Source organism: Festucalex cinctus, chromosome 19, assembly GCF_051991245.1.
Source record: "Festucalex cinctus isolate MCC-2025b chromosome 19, RoL_Fcin_1.0, whole genome shotgun sequence".
Taxonomy (NCBI): domain Eukaryota; kingdom Metazoa; phylum Chordata; class Actinopteri; order Syngnathiformes; family Syngnathidae; genus Festucalex; species Festucalex cinctus.
In genome coordinates, this window is record NC_135429.1 from 7,382,092 (window position 1) to 7,407,995 (window position 25,904).

General features: G+C 41.8%; 2 protein-coding genes across 6 annotated transcripts in view; one reads left to right on the forward strand and one right to left on the reverse strand.

Annotated features, from left to right (window-relative positions):
• The window catches only part of dlgap3 (discs, large (Drosophila) homolog-associated protein 3), a 96,357-nt gene extending 76,506 nt beyond the window's left edge, over positions 1 to 19,851 (forward strand). The window contains exons 3-13 of one of the 2 annotated variants that reach the window (XM_077506323.1): positions 4,579 to 5,753; positions 9,192 to 9,397; positions 10,217 to 10,322; positions 10,397 to 10,613; positions 11,504 to 12,021; positions 12,866 to 12,960; positions 13,664 to 13,883; positions 14,812 to 15,106; positions 15,199 to 15,290; positions 15,471 to 15,617; positions 15,993 to 19,851. In XM_077506323.1, the coding sequence (XP_077362449.1) occupies positions 4,653 to 5,753; positions 9,192 to 9,397; positions 10,217 to 10,322; positions 10,397 to 10,613; positions 11,504 to 12,021; positions 12,866 to 12,960; positions 13,664 to 13,883; positions 14,812 to 15,106; positions 15,199 to 15,290; positions 15,471 to 15,617; positions 15,993 to 16,298 (3,303 nt within the window). In that variant the 5' untranslated portion in view covers positions 4,579 to 4,652 and the 3' untranslated portion in view covers positions 16,299 to 19,851. The remainder of the gene's footprint in view (positions 1 to 4,578; positions 5,754 to 9,191; positions 9,398 to 10,216; positions 10,323 to 10,396; positions 10,614 to 11,503; positions 12,022 to 12,865; positions 12,961 to 13,663; positions 13,884 to 14,811; positions 15,107 to 15,198; positions 15,291 to 15,470; positions 15,618 to 15,992) is intronic. The other variant, XM_077506324.1, reaches the window with a different exon arrangement.
• The window catches only part of LOC144007066 (tissue alpha-L-fucosidase-like), a 44,496-nt gene extending 19,252 nt beyond the window's left edge, over positions 1 to 25,244 (reverse strand). For 2 of the 4 annotated variants that reach the window (XR_013280054.1, XR_013280056.1), the window contains exons 1-10: positions 24,771 to 25,244; positions 24,496 to 24,630; positions 24,229 to 24,366; positions 24,035 to 24,140; positions 23,766 to 23,966; positions 23,499 to 23,689; positions 23,102 to 23,201; positions 22,851 to 23,002; positions 7,399 to 7,459; positions 6,655 to 6,797 (exon numbers count right to left, since the gene is read on the reverse strand). Coding sequence is in view for 1 of the 4 variants with exons in the window: in XM_077506325.1 (XP_077362451.1) it covers positions 22,868 to 23,002; positions 23,102 to 23,201; positions 23,499 to 23,689; positions 23,766 to 23,966; positions 24,035 to 24,140; positions 24,229 to 24,366; positions 24,496 to 24,630; positions 24,771 to 25,111 (1,347 nt within the window). In the remaining 3 variants the exon portion in view is untranslated. Of the gene's footprint in view, positions 1 to 6,640; positions 6,798 to 7,398; positions 7,460 to 22,479; positions 23,003 to 23,101; positions 23,202 to 23,498; positions 23,690 to 23,765; positions 23,967 to 24,034; positions 24,141 to 24,228; positions 24,367 to 24,495; positions 24,631 to 24,770 lie in introns of those variants that run through there. The other 2 variants (XR_013280055.1, XM_077506325.1) reach the window with 2 other exon arrangements.
• Positions 25,245 to 25,904: the final 660 nt, after the last annotated feature.

The window sequence follows — 25,904 nt, forward strand, 5'->3', positions numbered from 1 at the left end:
CCTTAGCTTTGTGGCATTTACAAGTTAAAATGTGTTTTTTTGTGATGAAATCTTTTTATCATTAACATGTACAAGTAATTATTTTCTTTGGCAAATGCTAGTAGCTTCAAGTAGAACTTTTTTTTTATTATTGTGATCAAAAAAAGTTGCTAAATATAGCAACTAAATGGCTAAGTTGGTGTCACCAAGTGTGCACTTGTAATCTCTTTTCAGTTGGCAGCTCAGTTAGTGGAAGAAGTGCAGAGCAGCTACTCTGACTGTGACAATGTATACAAATGAATTAAACAAGTTGAATTCACTTAATTAGTGTCTACTACTTTAAACAGGTCATAAATAGTTCAATGGAAAATGGAAATTTAAGAAATTAATTGGGTTTAGGTGGGGGTCTTGGAACTGGAGTTGATCGCTATTTAGGTGCCTCGCACAAGCCTGCTTCGATCAAATTCCCACCCAGTCCTTCATTCACTGCAGTTAGACCTTCGGTATATTTCCCAAGGATACTTCCACTGGTCCTCTACCTGCCTCAAGGTTTGAGCCTGACACTTTGGGAGTGACCACTACCCACTAGAGGCAGGAAAAACAAAAAACAAATATGGTACCCAAGGTCTTGAAGTTATAGTAGCGTACATCCGTAATGTGAAGCAGCCCCTTGACCCACGCTCTCATGAAGATAGCAAAGAGCGGGCCGACTCAGCTGTTAGCAAAGTGGGTCAGAGCAGCTGGCATGATCACATAAATATTTAATGAAAAGAGCTCCGGAGTAAAGTCTCTGCAACAGTCAGGTTGATGCTAACAGTGTTAAACATCAGTGGCATGACAGCATGTTTTTGACTCCCCAATGAATAGCTGGTACTTCAAATACAGGGAGAGAACCAATACGCATCATAGATGGATATGCATCCATCAAAAGATTTCTTCTTCATTCTTAAGAGTCAGTACAAGACAACAATGGGCAAGATATGGGGTATGCTTTTGTACTTGTACTTCAAATTTGACTACTTTCGGAGTTCATATTTGAGCTTCACCTGTGGTACAAGAGGGAAGAAAAACTACGGAGCAAATTGCACAGAAGAGCAGTAAGAAATGGAACCAAAATATAGTGCCTGATTTTTAAACTTCAAAAGTCAATATTACTGGTGTCAAACTCAAGGCCCAGGGGCCACATCTGGGCCGCCGCATCATTTTATGCGGTCCACAAAAGCAAATAATTTGCGTCAACTTCCATGATACTTGCAAGAATTTCTGTCAATTTTTCAACTTATTGTTTGTCATAAATGACGTTGCAAAATTGCAAGCATTTTTTTGTGACCAAACCCTTTTTTTTTTCTTTTTTTTTACAGGAACTTGATCAATAGTTGACAAAATTAGCCTTGAGTTCTGATTTCAAAACTAGCTATCCATCAATTTGTTGTGTATTTGTATTGATCAGGTGGTTTAACATTTATATAGTTTCACAGTCATAACCCGTGACAAAAATTGGATTGATACACCTGGTCTATACTGTACCACTCCAGTCCTGAAGAGGGCGGTATCGGATCGACATCAGCCAACTGTCTCCTGTTTCTATAGTGATTTTCCTCATTATCGAGTGATGTGTGAGCTGGACCCTATCCAAGTTGACTCTGTGCGAGAGGCAACATACAACCTCGACTAGTCACCAGCCAATCACAGAGCACATATCCACAACCAACCATGCACAAATCTAATAAGCATTTTATTATAACGTTGGAGAATGCTGGAGTACAAAAAATAAATTAAAAAAAAATAAGCATGAGCACATAAACACTGTGCTGCTCCTTCTGTGGAATTAGTTCCCAAAGTAATAAATGGTGAAAGTAGTCATTTAGCTCTCAGTTTTGAGTTTGAAGATATAAATAAAGACTGTAAGGAATGCTGAGCACGATGTGTTAATATTTAGAGAGACTGATGGTGGATCAAGGTGTCAAGAATGAAAACAAGCATTTACTAAAAGCCAGTGAACCAGATGGGCATATTAAGGAGAGGACTGTGGCATGGGACACTCGGGATGAATGGAAGTAGGTCAGTAGGAAAGGCAGAGGAACAGGTGCCATGTGGTGAAAAAGACAGTCAGAAATAATGGGAATTGTAGCACTTTCTCTCCTGGCGTTGTCTTCGTGGCTGTGTGTGCATGTGTCACAATGATTGGCAGCTCCTATAGCTGGCAGCCTGTCACAAAGCCACAGACTTCTTGATAAACACAACACGGTTTAATTTACTCCTTCAGGCAGAACGGCACTGCACACTTGTCATCTATTCATAGAGGAACACCCACAAATAAGGCGCACTGCCAATTATAATTCAAAAAACAATTTAGTGTAGTCCATCTACAAATAGGTCAGTCTCTTTCTTTCATATATATATTTTTTTTTATCTCTGTCCATGTCTGTGTACTAGACACTTGAATGAGGGTCAACCGTCTTAGTGGCACCTCTCATTTAGACAATCAAGACCAGCAGGCCCCACTCTATACTGCATGATTATCTCACGTGTGCACCAACACGACGACACATGCTCACAGAGTCTCACGCTGCTGAGCCAAATTAAATCTAATTATATTTGAAAATGACGTGAGATGCATGTGTGCAGGAGTGAGAGAGGATAGTGGTAAACAGAAAAGGTGACTATATTAACGACAGTCAATAAAGTCCACTTAATCCCATTTGGAATTTAATCACCAGTTGTTGAGCATTTGGTGACAACTGCAGAGGGACCACCAAACATGAACACAGTACATTCTAGAGATGTCAAAAACAATCGATTACAGTATTCGACAAGTAATCGATTACAAATTAATTGACACATATTTTAAAAATCGAGTAATTTAGTCATTTACAGCCATTGTTTAACTTAAAATTGACCAAATAATGTGATTTCACACGACTGCATCAGTAACTGCCAAAATAGTTTGTTTTTTTCCTCGATTATTCGTGTCATTAATGACAGCATAATGGCATTTTTTCCATTATGTTTACTTTTACTTACAGAACCTACTGATGTGGAAAAAAGTTGAGTTATATTGTAGCATGTTGAAGTTTCTTGATTTCACGTTCCGTAATTGTTTCATTTTGTTTTCCCACCATGTCTTAGACTATGATATTACAGTTAATTGCAAGGAAGCAAACAGTGAAATGAAGCTATAATTGATTGGAGAGAGAAAAAAAGTAATGAAAAAAATAAAAGATCCACATCCATCGCCTCTGCAGGATGTGGTTGATCAATAAACACGCTGTTTCCCTCCGCTGTAAATCATGTACGTGTAAATGTGCCAAGGCCCCCTGCGGGCATGGCTGGAGGAATGAGACAGACAACACAGGAGTGCAGTGCTGATGAATATGACAATAAAGACCGGAGGGAGGACATAAGATGGGGAAGGTGCTCCATGGAAGAGTTGAGGTGGAAAGCAAAGGGAAAGACTTTTGATTTATCAGGCCGGCAGCCATTGAGATAAATGAGAGGAAGAAATTCTGTCTATGGTTGCTTTGTGGAGTGTGTTGGATGGATGCTCACCATTTGCATTTCATGTTTATTTTTTTTTTGAAAAATGAAGAGAGTAGCAATAAATGTTAATCAGAAAAAAAATGTGTTTCCACTTTCAATTCATTAAGCCACTTCACAAATGACATAAAGCAATCTGCGCATCAATCGTCAGTCTATTTTCTTAATGGTGATTTATTTGTGTGTCACAAATGGGAAAATGCTATATATCATTTTTCAGACACACTAGTTACTCCGGGCGTCATTAGAAAATATATTGTTTCTGTTGTAGACACACTTTGTGTCTTTTGATTGTTACAAGCATTTGCTTTTCACAGTATACAGTGAAAGGGATGAATATTTACAGTTTGCATGCTTTTGAATAAAATCATCCCTCACTATATTGTACCTTTTTTTTTATGGCTTCACTATATCATGGATTTTTTTTTTATGCCAAGCCACTCAATACAGCAAGGCTAACGGGTTAGCCAGTCAACAGTTAGCTCGCCAACATGGCAGGCACCACTTTTTAAAACGTGAAATGTGAGTTTTGTTATTGTGCATAAAGCTTTCATAAATACAAATACAGTAGGGGTTTAAAAAGAACAGATTCTAATCTGAAATTATTTCTTTGTTTGACAAACCGAATTGCTAGATTTTAAAATTGTTGCATCTTGGAATCACAATGCACCCCATGTATCGATCAAATTGTCTTTTATCACAATTGTTCACCTAGGTATACATCTGTAGATATTGGTCTGACATTACTAACCTGGATAGTTCAAGTTTCGGAGAGTTTTTACGTTGTTGGATTGCAATGCCACTGAATGGTTGTTACATTTTAAATTAGTTACATACTTTAATCATATTGTACCCCATGTATCAACAAATATATCGAATCGTCTTTGGTGGCCGCACACCCCTACATACAAATGATTTAAAAAAAATAAAAATAAATAACTACATTGTTACTTCTTATTCTATCATGAGTGGTCTGGAATGTCGTCCCCGCACGAACGAAGGATTACTGTAATGCGCTACTACTCTCTTTCAAACTTGACTATCTTCCTTGTGTGCCTGCAGGTGAGACTTGTGCAGCCCTGTCACGCCCACAGCGCCCCCTTTCTGCCCGGACGGCCCACCATGCCCCGGTGCATATGAAAGGGTACCATGTCAGCCGCAGCTTGTCCCAGCATTCCTCCGGTGGTGGCGGAGGAGGCCCCTGTCACTGCCCGCCTGAGGACTGCGACGGCCCAGCCAGAGACTACTACCACGGTCATAACGATGGCCACTACTATCCTCCAGGAGGTCCGGCTGAGGCTTTGGCGCTGGAGAGACACCATTCCCACTCCCATTCCCATTCTCACAGCCACTCAGGTGGAGGCACTTTCCCTCGCTCACACCCCAGCCAGCATCCACCTCTGCAGTCGTTTGACTCGTGCGAGGAATGCTTGTCGTCGGGTCACGGAGGTAAGATGCACCGCATCCCTCCAAACCTGATGGATCAGTTTGAGAAGCAGGTACCCTTCCACCCGGATGGCTTCCACACACTGCAGTATCAGCGCACCACGAGCGGGGGTGCTGAACAGCGCAGTGAGAGCCCCTCACGTATCCGCCACCTCGTCAACTCAGTGCAACGTCTCTTCGCCAAGTCCCATTCCTTGGAGGCTCCTTCCAAACGAGAGTACAATGGCACAAGAGGAGGCGGGGACTACCGAGGCGAGAGAGGAGGGGGTCACAGGAGTGGAGGCGAAGACGGTGGGGGTCACTACTCCGGCCACCAGTCTCGCTCTGCTCGGAGGAACAAGTCTCGAGAGCGCAGTAAGAGTGGGGACTCTCGGCACGAGTCGGGCAGACGGCACCGCAGCAGGACAGCCGGCTGGTGGAGCTCCGATGACAACTTGGACAGTGACAGCAGCTTCCTGGTGAGCGGCGGTAGGAGAGGATACCCCAGCGGGCACGAGAGCCTGGACGCAGCCATCCAGGAGCTCACTATGAAGAGGCCCAAGGAGCGAGGTGGGCCAGGGCCTGCCGAGTGCATGGCCTGTACCACCATCGCGCTGGCTGGGAGCGAAGGAGGTGGACACCACGGTCACACAGGTCACCCTGGTCACTCCCTGAAAAGGAGCACGTGGTCGGCAATGACAGTCAGTCAAGCCAGGGAGGTGTACCCATCTCGGGGGGGCGGAGGAGGCTATGACAAAGCTCTGGTGCCCATTGAGAACAAACTGAAGGAGAGGACTCTCCATTATCTGCAGGTGAGTGCAAGCCTGCGTGTTTGTGTCTGGAACTCGATATGAAGCGCAATGTTTAGCAAGACTTCAGAAAATTAGCTGTGCAATGACTCATTACGTTGCATGTTTTCTCAGCAATCTGGTCAAGCAAAACCCATGAAATGTAGATTTGAAATTGAGACTAACGTCTGTTCTTACTCACATGATGATGGATTGACTCTCCATTACTGTAAGAAGCAGCACCAGCAGTAGACCTTAATGTTGATGTGCTCCAAAAAACCAGCATGAATTTCAAAGCAACATGTTGCTCTGACAAAGGGAAATGAAGAAAGAAGAACAGGAAGTGACGTCACTTGTCTGAGAATAACAAGATGCTGTCAGGTCTCAGCATGCTCAAAGTCACTCACTGGACTCATTGTGCACAACTCAGCAGGCTCTATAGGCCCCAGACTTTTTCAGATGCATGAAAGCAAAACCACCTGCTGTTTGTGGGAAGTCTACTGGCTTTGACTCTCTTGAGAGCATGTACATCATTTTCTGGTTAGAGACCATTTCCTGCTGGGTCTGAAGTCCAGTTAGTGATGTCATGAGCCATATCATTTCTCTCTGTCGGTGGGCCAAAATATGTCAACATCCTGTGAATTGCATTAAAGACTTAACGTCAAATGACTGGGGGCTAGTCCATTGTAAGCATCTATAGCCAAAAGTCAAGATTACCCACAATCCTAAGACTACAGATGTGCTTTGAGTCTGTATTATAAGTAATGAGCTGTGTTAGTAACTAAATTTAAGATTACTAAACAAAAAAATACAATGTGCAAAGTCTGCAAGGTCTTTGAGAGCCTTGCATGTACAAATAATCTAACTTATTGTGTGCCCAAAAATATTGATTGACATGAAGGGACACATACATTTATATACTCACAGCGGGTAGCTACAGTAGTCCCTGGTGCTTGGCCAACTTTCACCCCTTAGCCACAGCTGAAGGCTGCTGATACAAACCGAGAGTGTGCATTTAGACAAGCCTGTGAAGTCTCACACAGTGATGTAGGGCCTCAGAGCATCTTCCTGCAGGAGTGACATGAAGCCTTGTCAATCACAACAATAGAACTTTACAAAATAGATATAATGTACAGTATGTTTGATAGTAAGATGCAACAAGCCTTTTTTTGTGGTTTGACAGAATTCATCTCAACTGTGTTTATGAAAGTGGAATAAAGTACTTTCCATTGTGTGCACTGTCAACGCTGATATGTCAAAACATGTCACCCACAGAATTAATTTAATGAAAGTGTTTTGTTTTGCCTCTACTGTCATCAGAAAAGTTAATATCTCAATGTAGGCTTTCCACTGCTTCACAAAGCTTATAAAATTAATTTCACAGAAAATATTGTTCAAAAGCTGAAACAGTAGGGTATAACAATAGATTTATCTTGAGAATTCTGTCCATCTTGTGGACAGTGCCATGATTGATTCACTCTCAACCACAACGTCAGACATACTTCGAGTCGCCAGATGATGTTGATTTCTCTGAAACCACCACCAGTGAACAAACATCCTGGCAAATTAAATCAGGAGCTGGCCATGAATGATCTGTTGATTGTGAAATGGATACCACGTGGTAAACCAGACATTAGAATTGAGAAAATTCAGTCTTAATATGACGTACCACAAAAACTGATCGCATCCTGCCCTCAACAATGCCTAGGCCCCACTCTTCTTATCTTGATCTGGATATAAATAAAGACAAAAATGACATTATCGAGAAAGACAGATATAACGTGTCAGGTACAATGATGGAGGGAAATATATGGGTGCCGAGATCGGAATCCAAGCTGAGGGAAGAGATAAAGTGATGGCTGCTCAGGGGGCATAACCAAATAAAAGAGCATGGAAGTGAGAGTGAAAGTCCAGAAGGGTTGGCAGATTAGACCTCAAACACATTTGTAATGATGACTTTTAAAATGGGAACTCAGGTGGGATGCCAAAGCCTCAAGTCTAGACTTTGTGTGGTGCCGGAGTGTACCCTTTGCATAAGTGTCACGATGGGAACAAGTTAATGTAATCGTTTCATTGCTTGGTTATTCCTTTTCTGTGCCTTGCTATTGTCCTTATTCTTAATTGTGTGTTTGTTTTCTCATCAAATTCTCATTGCTTTGCCTATCTGCCTTCTCCACCTACTTTTATTCATCCTTTCCTCTCTTTGTCTCTCACGTTCTCCTCTTTCATCACCTCGTACGTCTGGCCGGGCATGTGCCACCCCTACTGTCTGTCTCTCTACGCTTGTGTCCGTCATTCGCTCTGCTTGGCTACCTGCCTCTCTTTGTTGCTGTCAGCTTGCGACTGATGCTTCCTTTTTTCTTTCTCGCACGTCAAGTGTTTCTCCAGCTGTCAGAGTTTCTCTCTTTCTGTAAGTCGCTGTGTCGCAGTCTCTCTTTGTAGCATCTCTCTCTCACTCTCTCTCGTATGCATGTGCAGCCTGATCTCACAGGAATTTAGTAAGCTTTCATATGAAAGGGTATATCATAACTAGAGTAGTGGGAGGCATGTTTTTCAAGGTTACATGTCTTTGTTGCATTAACCGCTTTCAACTTAGGGTTTAATACAGTGAACTGCCAGAACCGGAATATGATAGGGACGCTGTGTGACCTATACTTTGATCTGAATTTATACATTCCAGGACTAAAATTTTAAGCCATGCGAAAACTTTTAAATACTGAACAATTCTTGTTTTAAGTAGTGTCTAGCAGTAACAAGTAATAGCCACCCATTTTCTATATTGCCAGTTCTCTTCAGGGTTTGTGAAAATGGGAGTCTTCCCCAGGAGACTTCGGGCAAAAGGCAGACTACATCCTGGAGTGGTTGCCAATTAATCATGCACATAAAGAATCAGACCAGCAAGTCACTGAGTGGGAACTGAATTCACATTGGTCAAGTGAGTCAACCACAACACTACGAATGACTCATGTAACAATAGTAAAACCGAAAAACGATAAATGCTCTACTTCCGTTTTTCTCTTGGGCTTATCATCAATGATATCTTAGTTAACAGTTACACATGCCAATTGAATGCAAAAAGACAGTGACATTAAGGAAGTAGCAAAATCAACTGATGTTGTGCTACTCAGAACTTGTTCCATCTGTAATGGTGATACACTTTTCAAACATGTTCTAGTAAATTCTCCTGAGATCATGCTGGCATGTGACATGCATGTACAGTATTTGTGCGGTAATGAATGTTTAAATTGCATGTCTACTTTGTGTGTCTGTGTAACAGGGAAAACTTTTTCACCACAAGAGCAGAAAAGCAATACTGTCACTAACTTATATGACCTTTGTTTATCCTATAAAAAGACTGCTTTGCCGAGTGTCAAAATGCTTGTTCTCTACTCACAATGGTCGTATTGTAAGACCCTTGGTAGATGCACTGTTGCTTTTCAAGTGAATGTGATTGTATCTCAGGTTCCTTCAGAAGACTGGGGCGGCGGATATGGTGGCGCAGACAGCGGAGGTGAGATTCCCTGCCGTCGCATGCGCAGCGGTAGTTACATCAAGGCCATGGGCGATGATGACAGTGCCGATTCAGACAGCAGCCCCAAAGCCTCACCCAAGTCCACTCTGATCGCTCAGAGAGATGCCTTCAGACGATCCATCAGCATGGATCAAAGGTCAAACTTCGCATACGCACTATTTAGCATAATACTGACACTGCACATTCACGCTGCAATCTGTTTAGTCTGCTTTAGCCACTTGCCGTTTAGTTTGGCTGTTCTGTTGTTGCTGAACTCAGTTCTGGCATTTGTCTGTGACATTTAATGTGTCATTGTCATATTTAGAGATAAGTGTGAATCATAGTGATTATAAGATGAGGATCCTGCAGGAATAGACCATCACAAATTCAAAGATTAGATTACATAAAATCAGAAGAAACTGTTTCAAAACTCACACCATGAAGAGTAGTAATACAGTAGGGTGATTCCAGAATTGGAGGATGATTCAGACACAAACATCTTTGAAATTTTGATTATAAATATGCTAATAATTATAATTAACCATCATATAATTAAATTTTTCTAGCTCAACAATCAAAGGTACACACACTGACAGTGTTATGAATCAATGCTAACGTTGAATTTTGCTCTCTCTCTCTCAAGTACATGCTCGCTGCTATGCTAACTGGTCAAGAACGAACTTAGCTGTAGAATGAAAAAAGGAGACGTACACAATCTTCCTGATAATGACTCACAGTTGGAGTGACACACATCAAGGCAGCTGAAAACATTGAAGAAATATGAAGAGGACTTACCTTATGTCTATCCACAGAAGAGCAATTAGCTTGATTGTGTAAATTCTGTTGAGTCATGTAGCTTGCTTTTTTTTTTTCCTATTCTTCTAAATGTGTTTATGTTGAGAGACAACTTCAGTCCTACTTTTTATTTTAAATTCCTGTTATGAATGACTCACTAATTGGTTGTGTTTAACTTCAGGTATTCATGTAAGCAGTGTACGGACGCCTATCCTCCTAACAACCGAACGACACCCAAGTCCCACACGCGCTCACGTAGTTATACTCGTTCGCTGACCAGCTCACAGGTAACAGTCACTGTGTGGGTGACTTTGAGGACATGTTCTGTTGAAGCATTGACTTATTCAGATCTCTGCTTTAGTTGGGAGACACCCTGGACAGACAGTTTGAGGCCGTGTGCGAGACCATGTTTGGGGAGGTGGAGTCCCAAGCGGTCGAGGCTCTGGATCTCCCAGGGGTGTTCCGCACGCGTAGCCATAGCTATGTCCGCGCCATCCAGGCCGGCTGTTCCCAGGACGACGACTGTCTCTCTGTTTTCTCTATGTCTGGTCCCCAGGGAAGCATCAAGGCGGGAGCTGGTAAGTTGCTGTGAAATTCACTCCAACAGTAGGACTGTACCGGTGATGGTTGAGTATAAATACACATTTGAATACAGTTTACAATTTTAATTTGCTCTGTATCCAAGCTCGTAACAGCATACTCGTATCTCAAATCAATTTTCCCCATTTCGATGACTTGAAATGCCATTAATATGTTCCTTTTGAAACGAATAAATTGAAGGTCGACCAGGTCCCATAAGGCATTGTGTTCAACTTTAGATGTTCCACTGTACAAGGACTGCTTTTAATTAGGCCTCATGAATTTGCTTTTGTGTGTTTTGTACTCTGCATTTGTTTATGCAGTTTTGATTGCAAAGCCCATATATCCCAAGATAAGACAAGTAAATCTGACAGGATGAACTAAAGCCTGTGCAGTGTCGAGAGTCATCTCCTTCACCTGATAAACATGATCCCACCTTTGCTAACAACCACGCATGCTCACCATATTTGAGTGCATCTGCTCAACAAAGCCATTAAGGTAGAGGAAAAGACTGAGGAAGGGAGGGGAGGGACGAAAGGCTTCATTTTAATATCTCCAAGGAAATTGCTTCATCTTCTAAAGAGGTACACTTCAGCTTGCTTAAGGCAAGAGTCAAGTCCTGCATATCATTTAAAATCATGCAAAGAAAGCTTATTTATTCAGAACACAGGGCTTTCTATGAGTCATTTCTCAGTGGTTTTTTTATTTTTCCCTCCCTCTAATTTAACCCCCTTGATGTCAATATTCTACTTTGTTTCCATCCCCTCATCCTTCTAGTCTGTCCCTTTTGTAAGTATCCATTCCTGATCCCTTTTGATAAACCCCCTTTTTCTCTCAACAACCCAACTATGTCTCTGTCTTCCTTTCTCCCACTTCTCTGACACTTCAGTCTTTCCTTATCGCAAAGGTGCTCCTCCCCCACTCCCACCTCGCATGTCCAAGTCTTCACTGTCAGTGCGAGCCCAGAGCAGCACGGAGTCCACCCAGGACGCCTACTACCAGAGCAGCCACGGGCGTCCCAAACTGCACAGTAACTCAGTCGACCTGGGCTGCTCCGACGGACCTTCGGGACGCTCTTCCAGAGTCGGCTACTACACCGCCACAGGCCCGGGGCGTTCCCGGCAGCACAGTAACTCAGCAGAGAGCCTGGATGGAGGGATCAGGGGCTCGCGGGAGATGGTACCCTACGGAGGAGGTCCGGGAGTCGGTGTGCGGGCCAAACACAGCAGCTCAGCTGATAGTTTGCTGGAGGGGCCACCGAGGCCAGCTCGAGAGAGGGACAGTCGGGTTGGGGGAAGCCTGGGGAAGTCAGTCTCCCTGCCACAGAACAGCATTGTTTTGAGTAAAGCTGGAGGGATGGATGACGGATGCAGTGGGAGGAAGTGGAGGCCGTCCATTGCTGTGCAGGTGAGGAAAAAGTATCTCTTTGTGTACTGTATTACATGTTATGAGAAACTCATTCACTCTCAGCCATTTTAGAGTATTTTGACATTTTCAAGACCCAGAGGATATTGTTTTCCATCAATATACTAAAACACAGAATCTACCAGTTGAAAGAAAAGTTGTCTATCCATCTTTCTAGGAAACTAACAATTCTGAAAAGAAGCGTCATTTATCAGCAGATTGTCTTACTCACTCCATTTAATTACTGGAAACATGACATGCATGACAGTATTATCCAAATGCATTGACCTCAGACTATAGGGAAACATTCTATTGCGTTTTTGCCAAGAGAGAAATGAGATGAGTGATTAGATCGGCGTCTGGCTTGGCAGCTGTGTTTGTCATTCCCAGATCGGAGTTTACTTATGATGCATACCAAGCACACATTTTTGGCTGACTCATATCCCACCTTTTTTTTTAGAACACATTTTTCATTAACATAACTCGTGATGACAACACACCTGGGCCTTCTCTGGTGTCCTGCCTTCATTAACCTACCCGCGAATCCTGTCATTATTACACTAGGTCAATATGCTTGATATTACAAACGGACATCTATTTTATTTGCTCTCCGAAGTATTACATACACACAAAGTTTGAGCATTTGTTGCAAGTTAAATCTGTGGTTTACTTGGTGATCTGACCATGCAACCAAAAGCATGTAACATTTATGTAAAGGTTGTATACTTTGATGGGCAAAGACACCAATACAAACATAACCACAACTAAGAAAGAAGCTCAAGCGTCTTACATAAAGGAAAGAGTAGCCGGGAGTGAATTAGATTGTGCTCTTTCTCCTTGATTCCAGGTGGACAGCTCAGAGACTCTGTCAGATTCAGACGCAGATGGCAAAGCTCTGACAGAGGTCCATTCAATAGGAGTACAGGTGGAAGATGACAAAAGGTAATGTCAAATTATTCAGCACCTTACTGATTGCTTATTCTACGTACATGACATTTAACAGAAGCGCAAACTTAAAATTTACTCATTTTTATTTAGTCCAAAAATATGTCTCTTTATCCCAAGCATCATCATTGGAATGCATAATTTACAAAATATTTTATTTTTGTCAGGGCCTCCAACAGCGCCAACACCTTTGGTTGATTTCACCAAAAGATTCTATTTAACATTTCATCAGATGTCACAGCTTGAAGTCTGTAACACCTTCTGCGTTTTCTAACTATTAGCGTGCGCTCCTACTGCTCTGGTTTCGGGTGTGCTGTGGCCTCGAAGCCTTTGGCCAGATTCACACATAAAAACAGAATCCCACGCTAGATAGAGATTGAGCAGTGAGTGTATCCTATTGTCATCGAATATGATAGTGTCACACCTCAAACTGTCACACAACACGGACAAGGAGGGGAGGTGTAAATTCTATGACTACATCCATTGACGTGCACTCGTTTGTCATATGCCAGATGATTTTACAAGACTTTGCTACTAGTGAGGGAGTAGTATTGACAAGAGTTGCAGTGTGATGTTCACTGCTTCAATTATCCGGAAGGGATAAGCAAAAAAAAAAAAAAGGAAAAATTTGAGTCTTTTGCGTGCGATGGCAGTACGTAACGGATGGCTCTGGGCCTGCTGTGACTTCCCTGTGTCACAGACGGGCCCGTTTCAAGCGCTCCAACAGCGTGACGGCGAGTGTGCAGGCCGACCTGGACCCCGAGGGCTTCCCGGGGCTCAGCGTTGCCGTGCCAACGCAGGACAAGAGTCTCCAGTTTGGCTGCTCCTTTCAACGGCATTCATCAGAACCTGAGTCAGCTGGCCAGTACACAGAATGCCACCGCACTGTGCATACACAGGGACAGTGGGCTTATCGAGAGGTATGTGTTTCCATTTACCCACACTATTGTAATCAGTGTTTTTTAACCTTTTATGAACCAAGGCATGTTACACATTAGAAAAAAATCACAACACACCACCCCAAATGATGATGACGTTTAAGGTCCTGTCTCCTCATTCGCCTAGTGATGGTACAGTATTAGCAACAACTGGGGGTTAAGGGTCTTGCTCAACCCCCCGCATGGTGACAATGACCTAGAATCAAACCCACAACCTTCAGGGTTAAAGACGACAACTCTACTACCGTAGCTTTCAATCTTCTTAGAATGCTTCTTATTTGGAGTGTGTTTGTCCATTTGTGCGGTCAGATCTCTCTAACGATAGTTCAGATGGATCACCAAGGCATTCGATGGGTTTTTCGTGGACAGAAAAGAGCCTTCCCAAAACTGCGACCAAAAAGTTGGAAGTAGAGCAATGTCCCAAATAAATGACATAACTCAATGCTCACCCCTTCACATGATTACAGGCCTTCCCCGTGATCTTGCTGTGAAATCTACCTCAGAATGAATGGAAGGATCTGCCAAGTGATGACCTTCAACCAGGTGAAGGCGGGTGGGCGGGTAGCTGAAGACATACGGTAGACAACCATGCTCAAAGATTCGCTAGCAGACATCGATGGCCCCCAAGACGTCAGCCTCGGTCACTGAAACAGGGAATTGATGACTATTGCATATGACATGGTGCAAGGTCACAATGCTTGGGCTGTTTCTGTTCAGGCTGCCATCCAAGCAAATGAAGATGCTGGCTCAACCCAGACTGGGTGAATGCCGTTTCAGTAACAACAACACCGGGTTATTATCTAAATAGGTGCAACCCGATACTTTTATCCAAAGACTGTCCATAGATATGCTTGTGATTGACTGGTTTCTAACGAGAGTTAAATTGATCTGCTGTCCCCCATCATTCTAGGACTTTATCCAGAGCGGCTACACCACAGATGCTTGTCCAGGAGACCCACGGTCACACCAACATCAGCACCCTCCTCCACGTTCCCACTCACCACTCCCCCTCACATCAGAACGAGCGTGGGCTGGGACCCCCTCCTTGGAGGGTCCCCGCAGTCTGCCCGACTCGGGTCGAGCCTCCCCCTGCTTGAGGGACGGAGAATTCTTTTTACGCCTCCTGCAGACAGAAGTGGAGAGGATAGAGGGCTGGTGCCAGAACATGGAGAGGGAGGCGGAGGAGAATGAACTCCCAGAGGAGAGTGAGTTTGCAGAGGGCGACCTTTGAGATCATTGCAATAAACAATTTCGGTCTTCAACTTCTTGGTCTTTTTTTTTTTTTAATCTACTCCAGTTCTAGAGCTGATTCGCAGTGCAGTTGGCAATGCTCAGATGCTCATGTCTCAGAAGGTTCAGCAGTTCTTCCGCCTCTGCCAACAAAGTGTGGTGAGTTTGTGTGATTGCATGTGAAGTCATGACAACACTTCAGAGGTGGTTGAACACAGTCTGTAGTCTTCTTATTATCACCATTATTTGTCTCATAGGCTAGCATAAGCCAATGATTCTTTTGGGGAAAACTTGTTTTCACTTAACATGTGTCTTATCTTGTCTTCCCACCTACCTTAGGACCCATCGTGTTACCCCCAGCCTACCTCTCAGGACCTAGCAGGCTTGTGGGACCTACTTCAGCTCAACATAGAAGACATCCGGGTCAAATTTCAAGATCTCCAGAGGCTGAAAGACTCTGGTTGGAAACTCCCCCCTGAAAAGAAGGTGAGCCAAGCAACCATGGTTTCCCTTCAGCACTCCCCTAGAGCTAAGCTGGCTATGTGCAAAAGACTACCACAAATGTCCTCAATACCGTCACATGCGGCAAAAGTACAAAATCACAAAAACTGAACTGAGTTCCAAATTCAAATAGAATGGTTAAGGTGCTCAATCACTAACTTGCTCCTCATACTGAAAGAAATAACCATTGTTTCTCTTTTCCTCTTCTTCTTTCTTTCATGTCATTGACCATTTATGTTCTTACCACATTGTTTTCTTTACCCTATGCCAATGCATACGCAACCTAAATTCAACAAACAAAACTATGTATCCACACCCATTGTCATCTCCACTGTGCACGTCACTGTTGTTGGGCTATAGGAAGATAAGAAGCTTCCTCCTCCCTTACCAAAGAAGCCAGCGGGCGGGGTGAGTGGCAGCCTCCGGGCAGATAGCGTCTGTGATGGAGGTGGCGGAAGCGGGTCAGGGGGCCTGGTAGTGCCTCGTGTGGGGGGGCACACCCTACCAATGAGGGAGAAGTCCCTGGATCTCATGGAACGTCAGAGGACAGAAGCAAGGAGGAGGCTGCTGCAGACCAAGCGTACTGCCTCCTTCAGGCAGAATTCGGCCACAGAGAGTGCAGACAGTATCGAAATCTACATTCCCGAAGCCCAGACTCGACTCTGAAATCTCCCCTCAGCCACTTCACTCTGACCAGCCACCTAGTCCTTTGCAGCTCTGGATTACCTGCAGGTCATTACTAAATCATCTGCTTCCCCCTAGACTAGAGCATTTGCATTAATACACTTCTCATAACTCAATTCAGTTCTCAAGCAGTAAGAGCCAATTGTGTGTCTTGAAAATTGCACATATTACTGACACAGAAGCCTGAAAAAAAAAAAAAAACTTAAGAGTAGCTAGCAGATAAGAATTACCGCCTTCTTTCCAAGTCTTTGAATTGATATTTATTTATTTATTCTATTTATTGTTTTAGTGACAACAAACAAGAAACTTCTTTTTTGGGGGGTAATGGTGATTTGCTGAGGCTCTTACACTAGTTAGTAGCATGCCCGGTCATGTTCACCCAGCACTTGTGCATCACTGAAAATAAAGGGCTTAACAGGCACAAACCTCCATGACAGAAGATGACAAGACTTCCCAAATTTGAATATCTGTTGCCACCCTCGGGAAACACTTTACATTTGTTCGGTTTGCCATTCCCAGCAAGATGTATCCATACTCTTCACTGACACTGCCAGTATGGATAACCAGGCACGCCCTTAATGTCTGATGGTTCACTATCTCCACTAGAAATCTGCATCTTCTTCGCAGCGGATCACAAATTAAGCACTTTCTGTTATTTTTGTTTGCTTTATCATCAATCACATTCATAGAAACTAGCATTTGGACCACACTTGAAAAACAATAGTACAGTTATGTGAAATACTCTAAGTCATACTGTATTGCAAGAAATGAGTCATAATGTGAGAAGACTAGCCATAGCTTGAGGAAAAAGTCATATCACAAGAATAAAGTCAGAATGTTAGAAGAATGGTCATACTGTGTGACCATGTCAAAGTATCCTTGAGCAAGATACTGAACCCCCAGTTATTCCTGATGCTGCATAATCAGTAGGTAAAATGTGGAGACAGTGCTAAAGGACTTTCAGTACCTAAGGTAGAAAAGTGCTATAACAAGTGAAAGCCCAGTTACCATAATTTTAATGAATTACACCAAATATGTGAAGAAAGTTTTTATTGTAATGTGACTTTTTTCTTGTAAATGATGGTTTCAGTTGTAATAATTCTACTGTATTCCCCTTAAAATGACAATAATTCAATGTCCCCAAAGTGAGTCCCTTACACCCCTTTGAACATTCAACGTGAGGTTTTCCTGAATGAACAGTTGTTATTTTGTCTGGAGTGTGCACACTCATTCTTGCCAAATGGAGTATTTGCAGCGAAGCATCAGAGCCTTGACAGCAAGAGAGCATCATTGGCCGTAAAAATAGTTCAGTTTGATTGGCTTAAGTGGCTTCTCAAGACTACACTGAGAGGGTGGGGGAGCTCCATTTCACTGTGAGACTATAGCACCACCAAGTGGTGGAAGAAACAAGAGTCTGTAGTCTGGATTTTACAAGACTCCCTTATGAAAGAGACATGACAGAAATTAGAGGTTTTGTTTTAAATATTGACTTTATTCACTGCTAAAAGCAAGAATGACATATCTTAACAAGATGAGTCTGTCTGGGAAATTGCTTCCAAAGAGAGTGGTCATAAGATAAAAAGGAAGCTGCTGGGTCACAAGGAGTTAAGAATGAAATTGATGGATCTTGAGCTTTTTGACTAAAACAAGTGCAGCAGTGTAGCATGACTTTAATAATTGTGTTCATTCACATGAAAAAGAGTAGGAACACATTTGTAATTTCAAATATTTTGTATGGATGTTTTGTACGATGCATAAGTGAATGCAGCGGGCGCGTGCTGGTGAAGAGAAGTGATGAAGACAAATGTCATTAGCATGATTTTTCTTTTCTCCTAATACCTGAATGGAACTTGGCAAATATTTTAACTGCAGATGTATATTTTATAATATAATCTGCATTTATAGATAAATAGAGACTATTGAGTAGTGTGCAAAAAGGCCTATATCAAAATGTGAAATACCACGATTATTATTATTATTATTATTATTATTAAAACATAGGCTTGTGTGATACTACTGCTGTGTGACATATCCAGATGCAGCACATGTGAAAATATTATGTGAGTGCTGGGTCAGGTTCACAGGGTAAAAAAAATAAAATAAAATAAAATAAAATAAAAATGTTAGTTGCCAAGTCGAATCCTCTGGAGCAGTGGTTCTTAACCTGGGTTTGATCGAACCCCAGGGGTTCGGTGAGTCAGTCTCAGGGGTTGGGCGGAGGTCATTATGCACCTGACTCAAATGTTTCGTGATGATACACCCCGCTTGGCCATCATTGGCTGCTAATGATCACACTACATTGCTTGGGCAATTGTTACAGGGAAGTTAGTGCGCTCAGTACTTCTCAGTCACTCAGTCACTTGTGGCTGTTGTGATGGTACGTTGTGTGAGTTCTTTATTATTGTAATACCTTTATACTATGTTTGTTGAGTAAAAAAAGAAAGTGGCCGGACAAATATGTGCAATATGAAATGACATGTATAACGGAACGTATGGTGTTCCACAGGGTTCAATTCTGGGGCCACCTGCTGTTTTTATTGTATTTGCTACCCCTGGGTTCCATCTTGACAATACAACGGTGGTGGTTTTAAAGTGCTCTTTAAATATAGAGTTGAGTTGAGTGATGGGAGCTACTAGCTAGCCAGCAAAACTAAAGCAACACTTCCCTATGCTGCATGGAGATGGGGAATACAAGATCACAAAACTTGCTGAATTCAAGTGAAGAGAGAAACATTCAATGAAAAGGTTTCTCTCCCTGTTCATTTTGTTCAGCATTAAACCGCGTACCTACGTCTTGAATTTGAGCAGAAAATCATTTTATTTTTCAATAAAGAAGAGTTCGGTGAATGCGCATTGGAAACTGTCAGGGTTCAGTACCTCCAACAAGGTTAAGAACCACTGCTCTGGAGCTTTTACATATTCAAATTGCATATCTCCACCTTTCACTCTCTCCTTCCCTCTATTTCCACATTCGACATGTGCCTAACCAGCTATATATGGAGGTTACTGTTCAAGTTTACAGTGTGTACATATGTGAGATGTATACATAAGAAAAACTAGCAAATTTTCAGCGATTATGTTCAAAGCAAAATGAATTTCAGGCCCTTCTTTGTCGCCCCTCACTTTCTGGAATACTTTCTGTTTGGCGCTGCATGTTTTGAAAGGGATCAGCCTGCCGACGAGAGCTGATTTTGTAGCTTTAAAATATTTGTACAGATATCTTTAAAAGACAATATTAGTGGCAACGGACAGACAAGTGCTGAAGGAAGTGTTTCATTCACTTGCAGCAGTGTCAAACTTGACATCATCCTTAGCGGTGGTTGAGGCTCATCAAACAAAGCACAAAGACCTGCTTTTTATACTCTTACTCCACTGTGAAAGACTCCTGACTGGGATTCAACAAGTATTTATCCACAGTAGCAACTTCAATTCTCAAGTGGAAATGTTGAATGAATCACTTACATACAGCGTTGCTTTTTTTTTTTTTTTTTTAAATGTCGCACAGTACAAGTTCAAGGATTCTCGCTATGAATATCACTCAGTTGTGAATGGTCACCAACGCACCTGACTGACTGTATGCCACAAAACACCTGTCACCTCTTCCGAAAAGTGCAAAACCCCCGCATCCAGAGCCAGACGAACAACCCCCGAGTACCTCAGCCTTTGCGACCCGGACCTCTGTCCTCAGGGGATTCACTATTCAACAACACAACCGGAAAAAACAACTAGGACAAACACAATACAGTGCTTTTTAATATGTAATATCGCGGACAATTTTCTGCAACTGGAGGGAGAAACAATAGTTCATATAGTGCATACGAGGGGTCTTTTAGCTGCAGATTTGAGTTTTAGTTGGACATTTCTAAGAGGCTGCTCTGATGGTATTAAAGACATTTTTACATTTTGTTTATATCCCTTACAGTGGGCTGGATTTTGATTTACTTTTCTTATTGTGTCTTATTTATTTTAATTATAACAAGTAATAAATTGAATTTAATATTCAAAGGATCCCAGGGGGGGAAAAAAAAAATCATTGACCCGAATAAGGGTTCTCTTAACAAATTTACTTATGATAAAAAGGCCTACCAATTTACATTTTGCTCAATAATACTGGCTTAGGCATGGGCCGATTACTAGTTTACCATGGCTTTAAAAAAAAATAAAAATACCGCTAATGCTGGCTCATGAACTCTTCTTTTTTTTTTTTCTTTGAGCGGACGTCTAAGCAGAGCAAAACACGATTGTCGGCTTGCAGAGTTGAGTAAACGAACCTCTTTTTTTTCCTCCTTTAAGTGGAAACGGAGGAGGAGGAGGACAGAGCATGATTAGATACTACATATACACTGATGTCTTTTTGCTCTGTTTAATATGCAATATGCTTAAAAAAAAATTAAAAATAGGGACGTCGGAAACCGAGTCCCGATCACGTCATTTTCAGCTGATCGGTATCGGGAGAAAATTATCAGGGTTTTCATTTTTGGCAATTTTTATTATTATTATTATTATTATTATTATTATTATCTTAGGGGCTACAAAGCAATAAAAACATCCAGAGGTAAACACATATTGCCAACCAAAACGTTTTATTTATTTGCATTTATTATTTTGTGCATTTCTGATGGCCCTCGAAAATGTTGACGTATGTGTCCTCAGAAATTTCACGAGAAACCTGCATTGCAAATAGTTCCAACCAAAAATTACCATTTTGTTTATACGTATCTCCTAATTGTATGCGTTACACAATTGGGACGTGTAAACATATTTGTATGTGATATACAGCCATGTTTAAAGGTCATAGTTGGGCATTTTATAATCCACAGAGCAGCCAAGAGACATGTAACTGAAACTCCAATGTGCCTTTAGCACTGAGGTGTACTGACTGGTGTGTATCAACACTGTAACAAAATGATCACAAAATGAGCTACGTATTACTGTGTAAAAAAATAAATAAAAATATCCTGCCACTCTTTTGTTTACAAAAAAATGTAAATACATGTTGCCAACGAACATCACTCAACTGAATATCACATATACTGTTCTTGCAATAGGATTATTAGTTGTAGTATGGTTATTGCCATTAAAAGAGGGTTAATTATTGCCACCACTGTCATTCTTATAAAGTTATTACATAGAGAGAGCAGTGAGTCTTGTGTACAATAACTAGCTTAATATGTTAGGACATGTCTTTAAAAAAGAGCTGCTAGGCTGGACAACAAAGGGACATGAACTCTGGGAAGACGTACTGTATTTCTCTCTGGGATGGATGATGGACACCCTCACAAAGGAGTGAAAGATCACAAAAGAGGGTGGATTCAAACATTGTGTGCTTTTTGTCCCCTTTTGAACTCCCATCCAAGAAGAGGAATTTGTGAAATTCCAGGACTTCCCATGTAGTCCACTATATAATGTAGCAAAAGCGGAAAATGTCCTCTGGCCTCATTCCATGGTCTCTCACCCTAAATACCAGACGGGTCTTACACATCGAGGTTTTCTCTTCTTCTGTTGAATACAGTGCCAAGACAACATAGTGTACAAAGAAACATTCTTTTTGTTGTTGTGAAACAACTGGAGCATATAGCAATACCATTAAGATATCAATGTCTCATAAATCCAGAGAAGATGCATGCTTGAGAAACACCGCGGTGACTTGAAGATGTATTGGTCGGGTTCATGGTTCAGTTTGTTGTGTTGTGGGTCTCATTGTGTACATAACGATTTGTATTATTTCCTGTAAAAGTTTTATGGCTTGGGATGTGTCCAAGGAGCACGTCTGAAAGCCCAGAGAGATGGCACACTGTGACGTGGTTTACCCCTCAACACAGAATGTAACACGGTCTACGTTGTTAAAAACATTTTCTAAAGGCTAATATTATTACTATTAATATGATTACTATAAAGCTATTTTAGCCAGTTAAACAAGGCTGTCGTGTCTCCTTTGTCTTCATTTAACATCTTTCTGCATTTTTCATACCAGGATCAATTATATTTGTGGAAAAAAAATTAAAATGGGGTACTAAAAATGATGCTCAATACAAGTTTCTGTTTTAAACTAGTCTATTTTTTTTTTTTTTTTACATGAAGATCAAATGGATTCAAGATTGCATTCCTTGTCAAATTATCCATAAGGCATTTTCCCAACATAACCATAATGCAGACTGACAGATAGGAAGGCAGGCATTTTTTATTTATAGTATTTTTGTTCCCCACTTCACACCAACTTTAGTGTTAGAAATTGCAACATTGGGTGAGATTTTGTAAAATGTAAAAAAAAAAAGTTAATTTCTTTCCCCCAAAGAATCTGTAGTTTGCTTTTTTTCAGAAACAGTTAAAAAAACAAAACAAAACAAAAACATAAAAAACCTAAATTTTTAAAACAGTTTTGACAATGTTGTCACCATGCAACAAGCAAGAAAAGAACAGGAGTCCTCAATTAGGCGTAATTGCATTACATTATCAGTAAATTATTATATTATAGTGTTACAAGCCCAAACAAAACTTTTAGATTTTTGTATCTCCAAGTTTGAAACTTTGTACCTTCCAATGTTGAACGTTCACTTAACGCCATCCAATTTGAGGGTCCAGGCTTGCCCTGCGGTGTAGGGGAGTTCGGGTAAAACAATAGTAAGGCCGGCATTGGGCTTGATAGGTGACCAAGACAAAGGCGTCGGGTTCCCCAACAACGTCACCTAGATGCGGAGCAATAATGTTTGATGACAAATTTGAGTAAAGCACTTGAATGCTGACTTTTCCCAACATTACAACAGCGTTGTTAACTCATTGAATACCTTGGTCGTGGCTGACGTTTTGGGTTCCAAAAGTTGCACAGAGGGCTTGGGGGGTTTCGTTGTCAAGAATGCATAAATACTGTCCCCTTTGGATGTATACCTAAAACAACAACAACAACTGCATTATCAATACTTGACTTCACTTACTAAATCAAGAACTTAACACACAAAAGTTGTCAGCCTGTCACAGTTAAATTTCACTGTGAGAAGATCAGATTGAATGTATTAAATATAATGAAATACAGTTGTTACACTCATTTTAATCCCCAAATGTTAACTGTAAATAAATGAAATTGAATGTACAAATGCACTAAGAAAGAATGCATTCCAGGTTTAAGCCTTTATTAGAACAGAGGCCACTTAGGAAAATTGTGATTTTGGTCTCATTGCTACCTACCATACTGGCACAGAGGTGTTTTCCATCTGGACCCTCCACGGCTTGGAGGCGTACACAGCCTCCCCGTTGACTTCAAGCCAATCACCGACTCCCCGCAGCCGCTCCTCAAACGCCGCCGGGATCATTCCGTCAGGAGTGGGGCCCACATTCAGGAGGTAGTTTCCTCCCAGCGCAACAGTTTGAACCAAATCCTGAACAGGAAGCAGGTCAAAAAGTCAGACTACATTTTAGGAGAACTGATTATGTGATTGGCTTGAATTCAATCACCTCTACGATGGTGGGCAGGTCCATCAGGTCACTCAGTTTCATGTTCCTGCGATAACCCCAAGAGAACGTGTCCACAGATGTGCATTTCTCCCATTTATGTGTCGGCAGCTGGCCTGGAGTATACTTGTCTTCACAGTTGTAGTAACCTCCATGTTTACATGAACAGCCAGCTCCCCATCTGTCATTGGTCACCACTGTATCCTAAGAAATAAACTGTAGTTACTAAGAAAGAAAAAATATAGACGTTTAGGGCTGATAATGACACATACTTTAACAGGGCTATCATTGTAGAGCCAGGCAAGGAACTGTGTGGAGTTCCAGTATGTGTCAGGTGCCTCCCAGTCTCCATCAGACCAGATTACCTCAGGTCTGTACCTGCAAGAGGGATGCTGAAATTTAATGAAGGCTGCACCAATATGCTTATTCATTGGCGTGTGTGGATGAAAATGTAGGTGCGAGCTACCTTACAACCATGTTATACAGCTCTGGTAATAGCTTGTGATGCACAAACTCCTGCGTTTTGTACCCATTTTGCTTGTCCATCAGGTAAAGAGGGTGGAACCACTCGTAAAGAGAGTTGTAAAGTCCAAAGTGCAGTGACCTAAACATGGAAATATGATCCCTCACTAAATGCAAGTGGCATGAAACGCAACAAAACTACATTTCGAGAATTGAATGTTGTTGATCGACAAGAATCACATATTTCAGAGCAAAGTGGGCAAAAACACACCGCTTCCGCACAGCCTCCCCCAGGTCTCCGACAAGATCTCTGTGAGGACCAATATTGACAGAATTCCAGTTCCAGGAGTTGGGAGATTCCCAGTTGGTAAAACCTTCGTGGTGTTTGGCTGTCAAGACGACATATCTGGAGTGGAAAAAAATAAAATTAAATAAAAAAAAAATAAAAGACAAGATAATGAGGCAACATTTGCTTGTGTAGCTAAAAGTGGGGATACCCCTTAATGGGTCCCTGTTCCCCAAAGGTTTGAGACCGCAAGTACTCACTTAGCTCCAGAAGCGATGAATATATCAACCCACTCCTCCGGGTCAAAGAACTGAGCGTGAAACTGGGAGGCAAACTCCGGATAGCTGAACCCGGGCGGGTAGTTTTTGTTCATGTAAGCCACGCATTTGGGGTCGGGAGGTTTCTGACCTTGCCAGTGCCACCAGAACCACTCGCTGTCAAAACCGGGCACGGAAAACACCCCCCAGTGGATGAAGATGCCCACTTTTGCCTCGTCGTACCAGGAAGGCAGCGGTCGGGCGTCCAGACTCGTCCAGTCGGCCGTGTAACGAGCACCGGACGCGAACGTAACGAGTAAAAGGGCAAACGTTAAGACGAGCATGGCGGTATTTGAGCTACCCAAACACTTTCCTCAGGTATGAACCTCAGAATTGACTATTATTAGTTGTAGCGTTATACAGCGTGGTAAATCACGTGATTGTAGTCTTATGAAGAGTCACGTGACTTCATCGTTTGGATGCGTTTGTTATAATTCAGTTCAGTGTTAATTAGCGACCCCTGTCGAGCTGGAGGATACTAAGATGACCCGATTTAACCCAACTGCACTGTATAGCTTTTCAACCATTGTGAATTAAATTTAGAAAGAAACAAAAAGCTTAAATTTGCTAGTCACTACTGTAAAGGCTACTTATGTATAGTAAATATTTGTATTTCCCACCACTGCAGTCCAAAGGTAAATAATGAAATAAAAGCTAATTTTCCCCATTAAAAAATGAAATTATTATACATGCAGTGACTAACATTTATGATCACTTGCCTTTTTTTTTTTTTAGACTTGACTTTATTGATCCCTTTGGGATGGCTCCTTTATGACGTAATTTTTTTGTCTCTGGTCGCTTTTTTTTTTTTTCTCTTACCTCATTTTCCTTAATCACACAGACAAACATTTGATAAATCACATTTTATTTGCCATGTGATTTCCATCATTTAATTTTCTTCTGTCAAAACATAAATCGGCTTCAAACTAAAAACACGTCAGTAGTAGTGAAAAATAGTAACAAAACAAGTAGTAAAACAGAGAGAAGACAAATCGATCGTCTTTGTGGCAAGCTACAGCGTCGGTGGTCTGGATGGTTAAGGTCCTCATGAACATTTGAATTCCGGGAGGGTCGCTC